The sequence below is a fragment of the Mus caroli genome, chromosome 4 (genome assembly GCF_900094665.2).
Source record: "Mus caroli chromosome 4, CAROLI_EIJ_v1.1, whole genome shotgun sequence".
Lineage (NCBI taxonomy): Eukaryota > Metazoa > Chordata > Mammalia > Rodentia > Muridae > Mus > Mus caroli.
Window position 1 is genome coordinate 121,635,003 of NC_034573.1, and position 15,225 is coordinate 121,650,227.

The following is a 15,225-nucleotide window of genomic DNA, read 5'->3' on the forward strand; positions in this document are numbered from 1 at the left end:
GTTTTAAAACATAATTTGAGTAAATTACACATAATTTTCTGCATACGGAGAAGGTATAAACATATCTCACCTATAGAGTACCCCTGGTTTAAAATTTGTAAACATCTGAAATTGTGCTAAAACACACACACACATTCTCATTCTCTCTCTCTCTTCCCCTCCCTTTCTCGCTCCCTCCCTCCCTCCCTCCCTCTGCGCGCGCGCGTGTGTGTGTGTGTGTGTGTGTGTGTGTGTGTGTGTGCACGAGCATACGCAAAACATGTGTGCAGCCAAGCCACTCACTGAGGTCAAAAGAGGTTCCTGGATGCCCTGGCGTTGAAATTATAGGTAGCTATAAGCTACCTGACTGACCACAGGACAAGGGTGACTAGCCTGACTCAGCAAGAGAGAGTCCTCTTCCAGAATCTAGAAAATAAAGACCTTAAAAGAAAGCTGGCAAGAGAAAACAGGACAGATAAATTCAGAAGAAGATAAAAAGATTGAGTCTAAGGAATTTTCAAAATAAAAGATAAAGCGCCTACTGTACATTGTAGGCAGGCATGGCTATATGCAAACGTTGAGGGATGGTTCTGTCCACTGTGTATTCTGATGCCGGATTTCTGTGCCCAAACATCTGGCTGCCATCCAGATAATGGCACGGTCGAGCATCTCCAGTGTCAATGTTATATAAAAGTTGTTTTCCATCACCTCTGACTGGTGAGTAAAGAGCTAATCAGCCAATTAACTGAGCAGAAGAGAATAGGGCAGGACTTCTGATTCCAGTCTAGGGGTCGCAAGGGACCAGAGGAGGGGGAGAGGTAGAGAGGCCATGTGGACAGACCAGGATTTGCCATGAGGTCGAGATGAGAAAACAGCCATGGGGACACACATGGAGCAGAGCAAGCCAGGGCAAGACCAGATGGCAAGTAACAGGCCTGTGGCTGGGTAACAGACAGCACAGCCACGTTAGAATTGCTCAGAACCTGCAGCTTAGTGCTTGAAGCTTGTTAATAAAAATACCAGGGCTCTGAGTCTCTTATTCAGGGCTAAAACAGACTAGAGCCAATGTAGAAACGCCCTACAGTTATTTGGGAACAAAAGAGGCATAAGACACACATACCCCAAGAAATCACATTTACATGAAAAGAATAAGAACAAAACTGGAAGGAGTGCCCCCATTGAACAACAGACTTCCATGGATAGGAAGAGATGTGACTGAAGAGAAAGCTGTGGTCCAAACAAAAATGGGAATGCATGCTAACACGCGTTAATGCACGTTAATTCTGGGTGGACGGGGGGGTATGAGTTTTGGTACACAGTCTTCATACTTTGTCCAGTTCCCACTACAATTTAAGTCTTTGGTGTTTTGCTTATTGGCATAAGCTAGCTAAATGCTCTACCACTGCTACAGAACCCATCCTAAACTTTGCCCTATTTTTAAGAATCTGGGCTGGAGATGGTTCAGCTGTTAAAGTGGTTGCCTTGTATGGATGAAAACCTCAACCTGGTTCCAAAGACACACAGTAAAGAAAAAAGTCAAGGCATGGTGACATGCTTTTGTAATCCTGGTGCCGGGGGGGGGGGGGGGGGGGGAGACAGAGACAGTAGATTCCTGATAATAACTGGCCAGTGTGCCAGGAATTTAAAAAAACAGTGAGCTCCAGGAATTTAAAAAAACAAGGTTGACAGTGCCCAAGGATGGGGTCCAAAGTTGGTCTCTGTCGTCCTTCATACACAGACGCATACCTATACACACACAATCACTCAAACACGTACACATACCTAAATAAATAAATAAATAAATAAAATGTATCTATGGACACTTCGCAAGTGCAGAGATATATTTACAAATGTAAACATGAATGTAATAGGAAATTAATAACGAAGGTTAACTCAAAACACACAGATATATGATTGCTTATATATAATATGTGTGATTTTTTTAAATCAATGATAGATAGATAAATGAGTGGATAGATGGGGAAGAAAGAAAGGAAGATAGATAGAAAGAAGGAAACAAAGAAGAGAGGCAGGCAAAAGATATGGCAATACCCTGTTATACAAAAAGCAGAGCTGCCTATTTAAACAGACACAACCATGGTATGTGTTTATACACACTCAGACCTGTCTAGAAGGAAGACAAGAAATTAGTTACCATGGTTGCCTCCAGAAAAAGAAGCTGCGTGACTAAGACAGGGTGGGAAGACTCACCTTGTGCTATTTTTGTCTGTACCTTTTAATTTCATACTATCTGTAGCATTTAGTTTTAAAATTGGATTTTAAAACCACACATAGCATAATTGCTTTCAGTTTGCTTGTTCTGAGGCCTCAGGCAGCTGAAACCAAGGATGTGCAGTTTCAGATGTGTATGAATTTTGAAAAAATCCGTATCTGCCTAGAAATACCTTGCACATTATACCAGTTTAATTGATTTAATGATGTTTACATTTTTCACGGGTGCTGTAAAGATGGCTGAGCGGGTGAAGGTGTACAAGTCTGGCTATCTAAACTTGACCCTAGAATGCATGTATAGGTGGAAGGAGAAACTGACTCCACAAAGCTGCTCTCTGACCTCTTCCTACATGCACATGTGCACATACACATGCATACTCACAATAAATAAAACTACCCGTAAGTACACACCAAATATATGATGAAAAGGTTAAAAATGAAAACACCTTTTAATACAAAAAGGTCCCTTCCTGACATCATATACTTGATTCACTAGAAAAGCTTTCATTAGGGAAATGCATTTCCCCCAAAAGCAAGGAGGGTTATTATCATTATTAATAGAATCTTGCTATGTAGATTTACAGCTTGTGAGACCTGTCCCAAAATAATAACAAAAAGAGTAATTATAAATTAATAAATATAAGCTTTTATTAGTGAAGAACAAGTGTAGAAAGTTGCCAGTCCAAAAGAAAGTTTTTTATTTTATTCCTATTTTAAGAATGCTAAAACAAAAACAAAACAAAACAAAAAAACAAAACAAAACACACTCTAAAACAGTCATGTACAAGGTCTAGAGAAAAACATTCCATGATAACAGAACTGTTTCATGGGACAAGTGAACAATTCTGCTTGGGTGACAGAATTAAAGTCTGCTAATCAGGATGAGTAGCAACCATTGCATTTCCTGGAAGTATTTTCAAAAATAAATGAAACTGAAGTGATAGCTCGCTCTCCTTAATCAGGACGAGCCATCCTAATGGGCCCATTGGGTCTATAGCTGTGAAATGCCAATCTACACATTTTTCATTCCAGAACAGCAGTCCGAGCAGGGCATGCAACAATATGTGCTCCGAGGCCGTCCGTGGAAACCTGAAATCTTGAACAGTATTGAATCCTATAAACACACCTTTTCACCTAAAGGACATACTTGGTAGCTTCTCTTCAGCCTAACCAAATTACCAAGATGCCGACTCTTGTCCTCTGCAGCCATTATTAAATGAAGGAAGGTTTACTTCACACGAGCCCGTGCTAGTCTATCTGATAACCTCACAGCTACTAAGTGACGGGGTGTGCACGCACAGTATACAGTGTGGGTACCCTGGACAAAGGGGAACTCATGGCCTAGACATGGCGGTGCAGGGCCTCACAGGTTTTATTTCCACCCAGAAAAAGCACACAACTCAGAGGTTCCCAGACAGACCACAGTTAAATGGAATTACAAAAAGGAGAAGCTACTATACAGAGAGAAAAGCATGGAGAAGGCTAAAGCACAGGAATGTGGTTTAATCCAATTAACCCTCATGGGGCCAATCCCTAATGCCAAGAAGAGAAAGGAGAGAAAAACAGACAGCAAAAAGAACCCAAAAGTCTAGAACACTGAATGGATCAAGACCCAGCAGCAGCGCCTCCCAGTGGCTAATGCAGTCTCCGTCTCTGCCATTCTGAGGACTGACTCACAATCGGTTTCTCTTCTTTGTTATTTCCCAACCTTCTGTTACTCTCCTCCATTCCTGCTGTTGCAAGTCAAAATCTGACCCACATCTCAATGGTGTCAACCTCTACTCTATTTTTCTACTATGGAATCGGCCCTTCCTTCCAGGGAAAAGCTTTATCTCTATTTCAAAGCAGTGTGCAACAGCCAGGACTCTCAGGTGCCTGACTCACAGCCAGTGATGGCTGGAGATCCTCTGGCCCAACTAGAAAGAGAACGATCAAAGGGCCGGGTCTACTTACCTCGAACCTGCTTTTTTATTTCTTTGGCAGAATCCAGCCATGTCTGTAAAAAAGAAGAGAAGGCGTTCACACAGAGCTCCAGACTCACAAACAATTCGGCACGGAGGCAGCTCCCTGGCCGCCTTGGAAAAACACGCCTCCAGATGAGCCTATATTTCCCCTGGAAGCCTTTTTACAAAGCACAGTGTTTCTCCACAGCAAAAAAGGAAACCAGAGGTTGGCTTGAATCCACACCCCAGTATGTCCTGGCTGAGTAACTAGATCATCTCTGCCTAAGTCCCTTCATCTCTAAAATGTGAATTTTGTCATAGTATCTATCTTACATAGCTGCTCATATATGGAAGTCTGCTTATATACAACAAATGTGAAATAAATGTGTGCTATCTATAGTGTGCTTATCAGTAAAGATCTAGAACTGGGATAATTGACACACCCTAATCTTATTTTCTCCCCTAACCTCTGGTCATGTTTCTGTGTCAACACAGCCTCTGGTGCATGGTTCAATACCCAGTTAATGTTTACTGAATGAATATATCTTGCCCTCTCCCCCAGTCTCTTCCATGTTCTTACACCCAACTTAAGAGTCTATTCATCACTAGAGCAGGCCTCTTTAACCTACAATATCCCCTGCAATATAATGTCACTTTAAAAAGCCTCACTACTAACAACCCTTCACAGGCCTCTAGGACAGATGCTTAAAGACAAAAACTGCTAAATTTCTAGTATTATTTAGAACGTTTTGTTTTGTTTCAAGATAGAGTCTCATTATATAGTACTAGATGGTCTAGAACTCAGTATGTAAACCAGGTTAGCCTTGAACTCACAGAAATCTATCTGTTTCTGTCTCCCAAGGGCTGGAATTAAGGTATAGACTACCACGCTCAGCATATTTATAATGTTAGATTTTAAACTATAGTAAACTCTTTTAAACTACAAGATATATACACATTTTGGATGAAACCCACTGGTAGAATGCATGCTGCTTACACTTGCAAGGTTCCCGGGCTTAACAATAAACGCACACACATGCACACACACACTCTAATACTCACACACACACTCACTTACACATGCATGTACCTATTACATACACACACACACACTCACTTACACATGCATGTACCTATTACACACTCACACACACACTCACATAAAAATTAAGCACACACTTGCTAGTGCCCTGTCACAGAGGGAACCTGAGTGCTTTTCCTTTGCCTCTCATTTGGTCTAAGGCAAGGGAATTTAAACACAAATGCTAAACCTGGTGGAACCTCTGAAAACCCTTGGCTTATACACGCCCCAAAATGCTTACTAATGGCACCCACAAGCAGAGTGCTTCATATTCTCCACTGTTTTAAGAGACTTTCCAGTTCTTCATTCCAGAGATCCCATAAGCAATTCTGACTCTGGGGCTCAAATCCCCACCAAGCTGACACAGAGAAAGGCAAATCCAGATTTGTGTCAATCACACGGGAGCTTGAAAGTCTAAGCTATCTTACAGAACCAGTTACTGCTTAGGGGTGAGATGGCTAAGCAGGTAAAAGCACCCACTGCCGACCAAGCGAGCCCGAGTCTAATCCCCAAGCTCTGTGATAGAAGGAGAACATCAACTCCCAAAAGTTGTCCTCTGACCTCCATACATATGCGACCCCTAATCCCAATGTCCACACAAAATGAATTAATACAATTTATAATTTTTTTGAACAAGATCGAAGGCCAAGGTTAAAAACAGATCAAAAGCAGAAACAAAACCTTTTAGTAATAATAAAATCAGTATGTGTACTTCTTTGCTCAATGTAAAATATTCAATTCTTGGTATTGTATTCAGCCAAAAAACATTTGAGGAATGATCCCATGTGGATGGCACTGTGGTTATGAAGAAAAAACTAGAGCTGAAGAGTTAAGAGCACTGGCTGTTCTTCCAGAGGACCCAGGTTCAGTTCCCAACACTCACATGGTGGCTCACAACTGTCTGTGACTCAGTTCAGGGGATCTGGTACCTTCACATGTACATACATGCAGGCCAATGCACATAAAATTTAAAAACAAACAAATAAAGACTAAAATAACATTTTAGGAGCAGTCACTAATGAGAGGTGAGTGGTGTGCAACCATTTGCTCGCCCTGGGTGTGACTGTCAAGATGTTACGCTGAAGCCCAGAGCGTCTCAAAGCACAGATCTGAAGGGACTTTAGGAAAGTGCCTGGGGAGTCTGAGTCTGGAGATGCACAGGTCAGTCAGACAAAGAAGAAATGGAATTAGACAGGCACAGAAGTACAAAATAGCTGCTGTGCGTAGTTCAGCACAACTTGAGTACAGAGGTAATCATGGAAGACAGATGTACAACTGAAAGTACAGAAACGGCCAGGACACGGAGACAGAACGCTATGCTGAGAAACCTGAGCCCCATCAAGCTCTAGGAGGGGAATTTGCCAGCAGTTTATACTGCAGTCTCCTTACCTTAGAGGTTGCACTGTCCCACAGGGCTAAACCAAAGTAGTCTTCTTCCAAAAGGTTGAGGTGCTCACACACTCGCTTAAGCAAGTCTTGTCCCTTAGCATGTTTCTGTGAAGGCACGCAAACACTAGTTAAGGTTCTTTATTCTTGTATTCATCGCAAAATTTTCAAAACTATGATTTTCCAATTTCCTTTTTTACCTTTTATAACAAATACATTCTCAGATAACTGCACAGTCTAAATAGAACATGATTTATAAAATTCCTCTTCTTTGATATATCAGTTTATAAATGTAACACATTACAGCATTTTGGAAACAGCGTCAATGTTAAGTAAAATCCCACCTCCCTTTTTTCTCCATCTCCATCCAAGGCATCACACACACACCCTCAACGTCTCACTATGTGATCCTCCAGTGTGCGAAACTTAAGTGCTAAGACGACAGATATGCACAGCCACACCCAACTAGGCATACTCATTTACTCAGACTCTCTCAGTCACATTCTATTCTGTCCCCACTCACTCTCATAATTTTTTGTGTGGTGTTTAATGAGTTATGCTATGGGTCACAACCAGTTACCATGATCTATTGAGGTTTGTTCTGTTACTCTGTATTATAATGCTAAATTCTGTATCCCAAGGTATAATTGCCTCAAGACAAGGAGATCCTCACATCTATCAGCTTTTATGGCATAAATCTTGCCCTCTAAGTTATCTGTGGCTGGCTAATAAAGAAAGAGGGAGAGAGGAGAGGAAGAAGTCACCGAGGTGTAGGTGTCTTGAGCTTATGGCCATGAGGGCCAGCCAGTTGGAGTAGGAGAGGCCCAGGTGGAACATGACAAGCGATATCTCAAGGCTATGGACAGGGAAGTAAACAAAATGACACAGAGGGTTGATATCTGCCCAGCTCTAGTGCTTTAAGGATTATTATAAATATAAAGGCTTTGTGCCTTTTATTTGAGAGCTAAATGATCTAAGGTGGGGTAGAAACCCCCAAATAATATTTACCACAGCATTCATCAACTAAATTACTGGCTCAACCTATCAGCAGAGACAACTGCGTCTGTGGAAATCATTTTCACAATAAGTATCAATAAGTATGGCCTATACCTGGACTCCATACAATCTCTTATAGACACTGAAGGTTACAGTAGCTATTTATTCAATAGTGTTACGAATATTTTCTTCACAAATTCAAACCACTTCTAAAGTTGGGCACTTAGACACTTGCCTATAAGGAAGAATGAATGCCCTAATTTACAGGCTGTGAATTAAAGTTAAAACAAGCTGGCTCCTCTATTTACCAGCTAATCAACTGTGTCATTTCAATTAACAATAGCTTGCTCAGCTGTAAAATAAGAATTTTAATACCAGTTTACTGAAAAACAAACAAACCAGAAACATGTTAATATCTTTTGAGAAATTTATACAAAAAAACTTCAAAATTTATATATCTTTTTTTTTCCTGTTCTGGGGACTGAACCTTGTGTGTGTCATGAATCTGTGCTATTACTGAGCTATATCCTAATATCGTAGCTGTACAAATCTTTTTAGTACATACACTTGACATAGCCTCTTCTTAATGAGTCAATTTAAATGACTGAGTAATTTTCATAATTGTTCATTCAGTATTAACTCATTTATATAGCATCATTTTCTCCCCCTTTTTTCTGATTTCACCCTAAATGACTGTCAATAATTTGAGAAATCAAGTACATTTCCCTAACCCCTTTTGTTCATAATTCCCAAATCCAGGAATTCTAAAAAATTTAAAATCCAACTTTAAGGAGTCAGCTTACTTACAGCTCATTTGTTGAAAAATTCTGGCAATTTGTAACCTTCATTTATCCATCTTAGAACAAATCTTTATATTTTTGCCATAGAAACAACATATTTGAGTCAGGCATAGTAGCGCATGCCTGTAATTCTCGCACTTGGTGACGGCAGGAGGCAGGAGTTAGGAGTTCAAGGTCATCCCAGGCTACATAACAACTTGGAAGACCAGCCTGAACTACATGAGTCTTCGTCTCAACAACACCACCACAATTACAAAATTAAAGATAATATGTATTCTACATATAATATTTTAGAATGCTTGTGGTTGGATACATTTACATATGTATAAAGCTTGACCCAGTAATAATGAAGTTCAAGCACATGAATCACACATTTTATTCATAAAGCTATTAGTACTTGCAATAATTGCACACACAGCAACCATAGCATAACCGGCAACTACCATTCTAGTTAAAGCAACAGTCAACAGATGTTTTAGTTTGCCCTGAAGAAACAAAGAAGCTAAATAACTGACATTTATTCAATCCTGACTCAATTACTGATTCTTTCATAAAAATTAGAGATCTTAAGAAGTGATGTATAGGGCTGGTGAGATGGCTCAGTGGGTAAGAGCACCCGACTGNTCTTCCAAAGGTCCAGAGTTCAAATCCCAGCAACCACATGGTGGCTCACAACCATCCGTAACGAGATCTGGCGCCCTCTTCTGGAGTGTCTGAAGACAGCTACAGTGTACTTACATATAATAAATAAATAAATATTTAAAAAAAAAAAAAAAAAGAAGTGATGTATATATGTATATTCTCCAACTGGAAAAAAAAGGAACAGCATGATATAATTTTTACTTGTATATTCTATCTCATGGGACTAAAGACATCAGATAAAATGAATGACTGAGGCTTAGGTCTGGGGAACAGAAATGTTAGAAACAGAGTATCTGAGAGAGTGTGTGTGTGTGTGTGTGTGTGAGTGTGTGTGTGTGTGTCCACATGAATTTGTGTGCATCATCTGTTTGCAGGTGTTTGTGGAGGCTGTAAGTAGATGTCCAACCCCCTGGAACAGGAGTCATAGACAGTTGTAGGCCATCATATGGGTACTAGGAACCAAACTCAGTTCTCTGTGAGGGCAGCAAATGCTCTAGGTCATCTCTCCAGTCATGTAACTTCTTTTTAAATTAATTATCTATTTGATCTCTCTGTCTCTGTTTGTGTATGTACACATAACACATATGTATGTGAATGTGTGAGTTCCACAGCATGCATGTGAGCCAGAGAACAACCTGAGGTACCAGTCCCTTGCCTTGTAACTTACGTGAAAGAGGGGATCACCACTTCCAACACCAGGCTGTCTGCTCACCAGCCTGATGGAACTCTCCTGTCTCTGTACTCACCTCCTTACAAGCGGGCAGGGATTACAGATGCCAAGGCAGCCAGCTTTGTGTGGGTTTGGGGATGTAAACTCACAGCTGCATGGCAGGTGCTTTTGCACCAGACATCTCCTTGTAATTTCTTTTTCAAACATAATTACAAGATAGCTAGAAATTCAGACTATTTTGGAAAAATCTGGTCATAGAGAGAGACACCACACATAATACATATTATCTTTTGAAAAACAAAATGACCCTAAGTCCTAAGACTTTGACAGATTAAGAGAGGAAAAAATAAGACTCACAATTTTCCTGTCCCTTCATTTCCAGAAAGCCACCGTCAACATTTCCACCCACAGAATGTCCTCAGGGTGGGCCTGTCTGTAGCACAGAAGGCCTGTGAGTGTTCTGCCCTCGGGGATTAAAACGACTCACCTCCACAACACATTCGTAGACCGTGTCATCCAGCAAGGAGACCTTACAGTGCATGTTTCTGTGTCTTCTGACGGGCTTCTGGGAGGCTTCGGGTTCTCTCTCTGCTCTTGATTCTGGGTCCTCTTTCGCCTCTGTTCCAGCGCACTCTTCAATCCCTTCTCCTTCCTTCGTTTCAGAATCTGGGTCCTCTCTGTGTTCTTCCTGAGCTGGCTACACATCCAAGATACCAAGTCATTGAAAAGGTGCTCACACAAGCCACACGCTCCTATCTACAGTAAATAATATAGTACGCCTGCCAACAAAGGTACGAACAGGAAAAAATAAACTAGTAAAGCAAAAATAAGTTGAATTATATTAACTATGTCATATTTTTCTAAAAGGTATTATGATTTCCCTAAAGATGCTCAACATTACTATACTTAAATTTTTTTTTCAGGTAGAATCCTATCAAATCAGTGACAGTGGGACAATCTACTGCTTCAGCATAATACAATGCTCATCAAATTTTTTGCTGTCTCTATTTTATGATCATCAGCTTTAGCAAGGTCACTTTGTGTACTGAAGATAAAATAACTTGTCACAGGCTTTACATTTTACAAACAGCTAAAAGTTCTTGAGGCCTATGTATCTTGGACATATCTGCACTAAGCAAGTGAAGGTACCAGGCGGAAAACTTTCTTGAATACACCTTAATGTCTCTCTGCCTTGGGACATCTAAACAAGGCTGAAGAAAGGGAGAGGAAGACTGGGGCTGGCCTCCTCCCAAACTTTAGGCCTTTCACTGAAGCACACACTGGACTTAAACTTTAATAATCCAGATCATAATCGAAGCTTCAGAAGTAAAATTTTGAACATAACTCGTATTTTGTACGCACTCAGGCTGGAAAGAATAAGATTCCTAGAAAACAGTTTGCGTTGCATTACTAGTGCTTCCACATGTGTTTTGGACAAAGGAACAACTTATGTTTAATCACACTGTGACAAGTTAAAGCCCTGTATGAATGAATACTACAGAAGGAGCCGAGGAGAAGGCACATCAGGTAACAGCACTTGCTGCCAGGCCTGGATACCTGAGCTGGATTCCTGAAGGCCACACGGTGGGAAAAAGAGACCCGACTCCCCAGAGTGGTGCTCTGGAGGCCGCACGTACACGGTGATGCACACGCATGCACACACAGAAATAAATAAATGTAATAAAAAATTAAAACTCTTACACAAGGAATAGAATTAACATTGTTATCTACATCTCGAAGTAATGTGCTGCTTACAGGTTAATAAGGTAGGCATGGCTCAGACCTATCATGTACCCTGGGATGGCTCAAACCCATCACATGGATTAACGAAGATTTTCATTGAAGGGCCACACTGGCTGATAACTCTTCTGTCCCTAATTTCACCAAAATGAACTCTAAACTACCTCACTTCTCTCTTGCTCTCTCAATAAAACTCAAATTTGTTCCACTGTTGTGGCAAGATGACATACGGATTGAATAAAGTCATTTGATAGCTTTCTTGTATTTCCTTGACTTATAAAGTGTATTTTTTAAAGTCAGGTTTCAACTGATAACATTAATTTCTTTAGAGAAGAAACCCTTCATGCTATTTATCTTTATCAATGCCTAAGTCAACTGGCTCATAAGAAACAGAACCAAATATTCTTCTATGAAAAACACAGCATATAATGTATCTTCATTATCTTCTCCCCTAGTCACATGCCTTACCTGTGTCTCTATACTGCTTAATGAATGAAGATCCAAAGAGGGGTCTGTTTTGAGCTCAGGTTCAGGAGCTGCAATGGGGGCCTTTAAAATGATGTCTTCATCAAGGCTGGTTCCAAGTTCTATCTCCTTCTGACCCCCTTCACCTTTCTCTTTCTCTGATTCTACTTCTCTGCCTTCTTCTTCAGAGACCTGCGACTTGGGCCTTTTGAGGAATGAGGAGAGCAGTCGTGATAGGCCTCTGCTTTCTGATGTCCGTTCCTTGTTCTTGGTCAAGTCTTCATGTGTTGGAGTGTCCCCATTGGATGCTTTCAGCTTCTGCTCACCCTGATTGCTGCCCTCAGCTGCGGTCGCTTGGGAGGCCTCCTCCAGCTGAGTTTCTTGTTGGCCTGAGTTTGTGGTTCCCTCTCCTTCTTCCTTCTGTTGCTGGTGCTGAGAATTCTCAGCTTCAGCCGCTAAACTCTTCTCTGTTGTCATGATGTTCCTATTAAAAGGAAGAAGAAAAGGGAACTATTATAAGCAAAACAATGCTGCAGGCAAACCCCGAAACCTCAAAAAGCTAATATATTTGGATTTAATCACCAACAGAATTCCAATCCATTAAACAGAAGATCTTACATTAAAGCACAAAAAATTTACCTACCCACCCTGAATAAATTATTAGTGCCTTAAATCATGAAAGATACACATATTGAAAGACTAACTTAAAACAATATCTAGAGCTGGAGAGATGGCTCAGCTGTTCTTTCAGAGGTCCTGAGTTCAATTCCCAGCAACCACATGGTGGCTCACAACCATCTGCAATGGGGTATGATGCCCTCTTCAGGTGTGTCTGAAGATAGCTACAGTGTACTCATATAAATAAAATAAATCTTAAAAAAAAATCTACCAATGCCATGTAATGAAATACACCATAATTAAATTAAAGGTTCAGAACTGTACAGAGCAAATACACCTTCAGCTTCCTACACAGGGCATCTGGGTACTGTCCTTTTAAGATGTCAGTCAAAGCTGCAAGATTTACAAGAATTCCTAGAGATGATTACATTTTAAAGTTCTGCAAATCTCTTCTGCTTTCCTTCGTTGTATTTCTTAGGGTGAAGACTTCTCCATTAGGTAGAACAAACACAGAATTCTGATCTGTTGCTATCAGAGTTGACAACAGCAAGGACAAGTACACAGTCAAACTAACCACACAAAAGATGTCCTCAGGTTTCATGACGTAATACCAAATTATATCCTCATTCAGAGGCATCCCATTTTAAGCTCTTCAAAAGAATTTGTCTTCTGAGAAATAAGCTTTTGTTGAATGCTCAGTATTTTTGAAAGTAGAAAGTGAAACCATTGTACTAGGAGGGGAAACCAGAGAAATGCTATAGGGAACATTTTAGAAAGCCAATGTTGATTGACGTCATATTTTACGTGAGCAGAGAGGGCAGGCTACAAACCTCACACACATGAAGCTTGATGTCAAAGTTCCAGCATTATCCCTCAAACCCCAGGATGAGAATCAAAGGCATCGTCACTGCTGTTCCAGTTCAGATGACATGTCCCTTAGAGAGGTCTCCCCAGCACCCCAATTAAAGCAGTGGCTCTGCTCCCACAGATGCCCTCTCAGCCCTACAACACTTCAGACCTTCTTTGCAAACCCCTCCTCCACCTAAAATACAAGGTTTTATGAGAATAAGATCTTGAGTCTTTTTTAAGAGATTCAATTTATTTTTAATTTCTCTGTGTGTCTGTGTGTCTGTGTGTCTGTGTGTCTGTGAGTGTATGTGTGTTCAGGTGCCTGAGGAGGTCAGGGAGGGTGTCTGATCTCCTGGGGCTAGAGTTACAGGCAGTTGTAAGCCCCGTCTCCCCCAGTGTGGGTGCTGGGAATCAAACTTTCTTGCTCTGTACAAAAAAGAAGTACTCTTAACTGCTGAGCCAACTATCCAGCCTGCGAGTCTTTTTTACCACCACACACCCAATGCCTAGAACAGACCCTGCATATAACTAATATTAAGTGTTTGTGTGTATGGTATATATATATATATATATATATATATATATATATATATATATGTGTGTGTGTGTGTGTGTGTGTGTGTGTATATGTGCATGGGGGACAGAGGTCAATGTTGGGTGTCTTTCTCAATTACTTTCTCCTTTATGGTTTTAAAACAGGGTTTCTCACTGCACCTGGAGTTCACTGATTTGGCTAAACTGGCTGTTCAATGAGTTCCAGGGATCTCTCTCTGCTTCCTCAGTGCTATGGATTACAAGCCTGTGACACTGAGCTCAGCATTTCACACGGGTGCTGACAATCTAAACTCAGATCCTCATGCTTACAGGGTAGCAGGCACCTTTCTGACAGACACATCTCCCCAGCCCCTTAATAAAAGTTTGGAGTTTTGTTGTTGTTTTGTTTGTTTATTTGTTTTGTATTTTGTTTTATTCTTTTGTTTTTTATTAGAGATAGGGTCTCATTATGTAGCCTTGGCTGTCCTGGAACTCTCTCTGTAGACCAGGCTGGCCTCAAACTCACAGAGATCCACCTGACTCTGCCTCCCCAGTGCTGGGACTTAATGTGTGCACCACTATGCCCAGTTTGTTTGTTTGTTTGTTTTGTTTTATTAGGATTACATGTGAAAGTCAGAAGTCAACTTGTGGAGATCAGTCCTCTCCTTTCACTTTATGGGTTCTGAGGATTAAACTCAGGTCTGGCCCGGCAACAGGGGACTTTATCCACTGCGCCATCTCAATCATCAAATATATTTTTTTAATGATTTAATTTCACCTGAGTTCATCTGATATCTATGAACATCAAAAGCACCCTCTAAATTTATTCAAGTGAATTCATTCATCCATCAAATACCAAGCATTTAGCACAGGTCTAAGGCTTAGTGCCAATGATGTCACAGTAACCAAAAAAAAACAAACAAACAAGGTCTCGATCCCAGAGAAGTTTACTCTGGATTCAACTCTGATACAATGAAACAGAAGTGCAGCAGAAGTCTTACTTAAGCAGGAGGCACGCCCAGAACAACTGTATATACCCGGAACAGAGCAATGAAAGTAGGAAGGCCCTAACACTTGTACAGGACACTGTTTCCCTATCAGGCCCCATGTCAGTTACATTACCTCAACCAAACCTTTCAATAACCCCACAGTTGGGGCAGGAGGTATCATCTGATCTTGCGATTGACGGCACTTCAATTCCAGAACTACTCTCTCACAGGGTTCTAGGCTGGATCAGGCCTGGTCTGTATTTGGCTAGGACGTGATAACCTGCCCAAGCTAATACTGCTA

General features: G+C 40.9%; 1 protein-coding gene across 14 annotated transcripts in view; it reads right to left on the reverse strand.

Annotated features, from left to right (window-relative positions):
* The window catches only part of Epb41 (erythrocyte membrane protein band 4.1), a 149,300-nt gene that overhangs the window by 69,690 nt on the left and 64,385 nt on the right, over positions 1 to 15,225 (reverse strand). For 13 of the 14 annotated variants that reach the window (XM_021159827.2, XM_029476060.1, XM_029476057.1 and 10 more), the window contains 4 exons: positions 11,938 to 12,418; positions 10,217 to 10,426; positions 6,625 to 6,729; positions 4,165 to 4,207 (listed from right to left, as the gene is read on the reverse strand). In XM_021159827.2, coding sequence (XP_021015486.1) covers positions 4,165 to 4,207; positions 6,625 to 6,729; positions 10,217 to 10,426; positions 11,938 to 12,411 — 832 coding nt within the window. In that variant the 5' untranslated portion in view covers positions 12,412 to 12,418. Of the gene's footprint in view, positions 1 to 4,164; positions 4,208 to 6,624; positions 6,730 to 10,216; positions 10,427 to 11,937; positions 12,419 to 15,225 lie in introns of those variants that run through there. The other variant, XM_029476056.1, reaches the window with a different exon arrangement.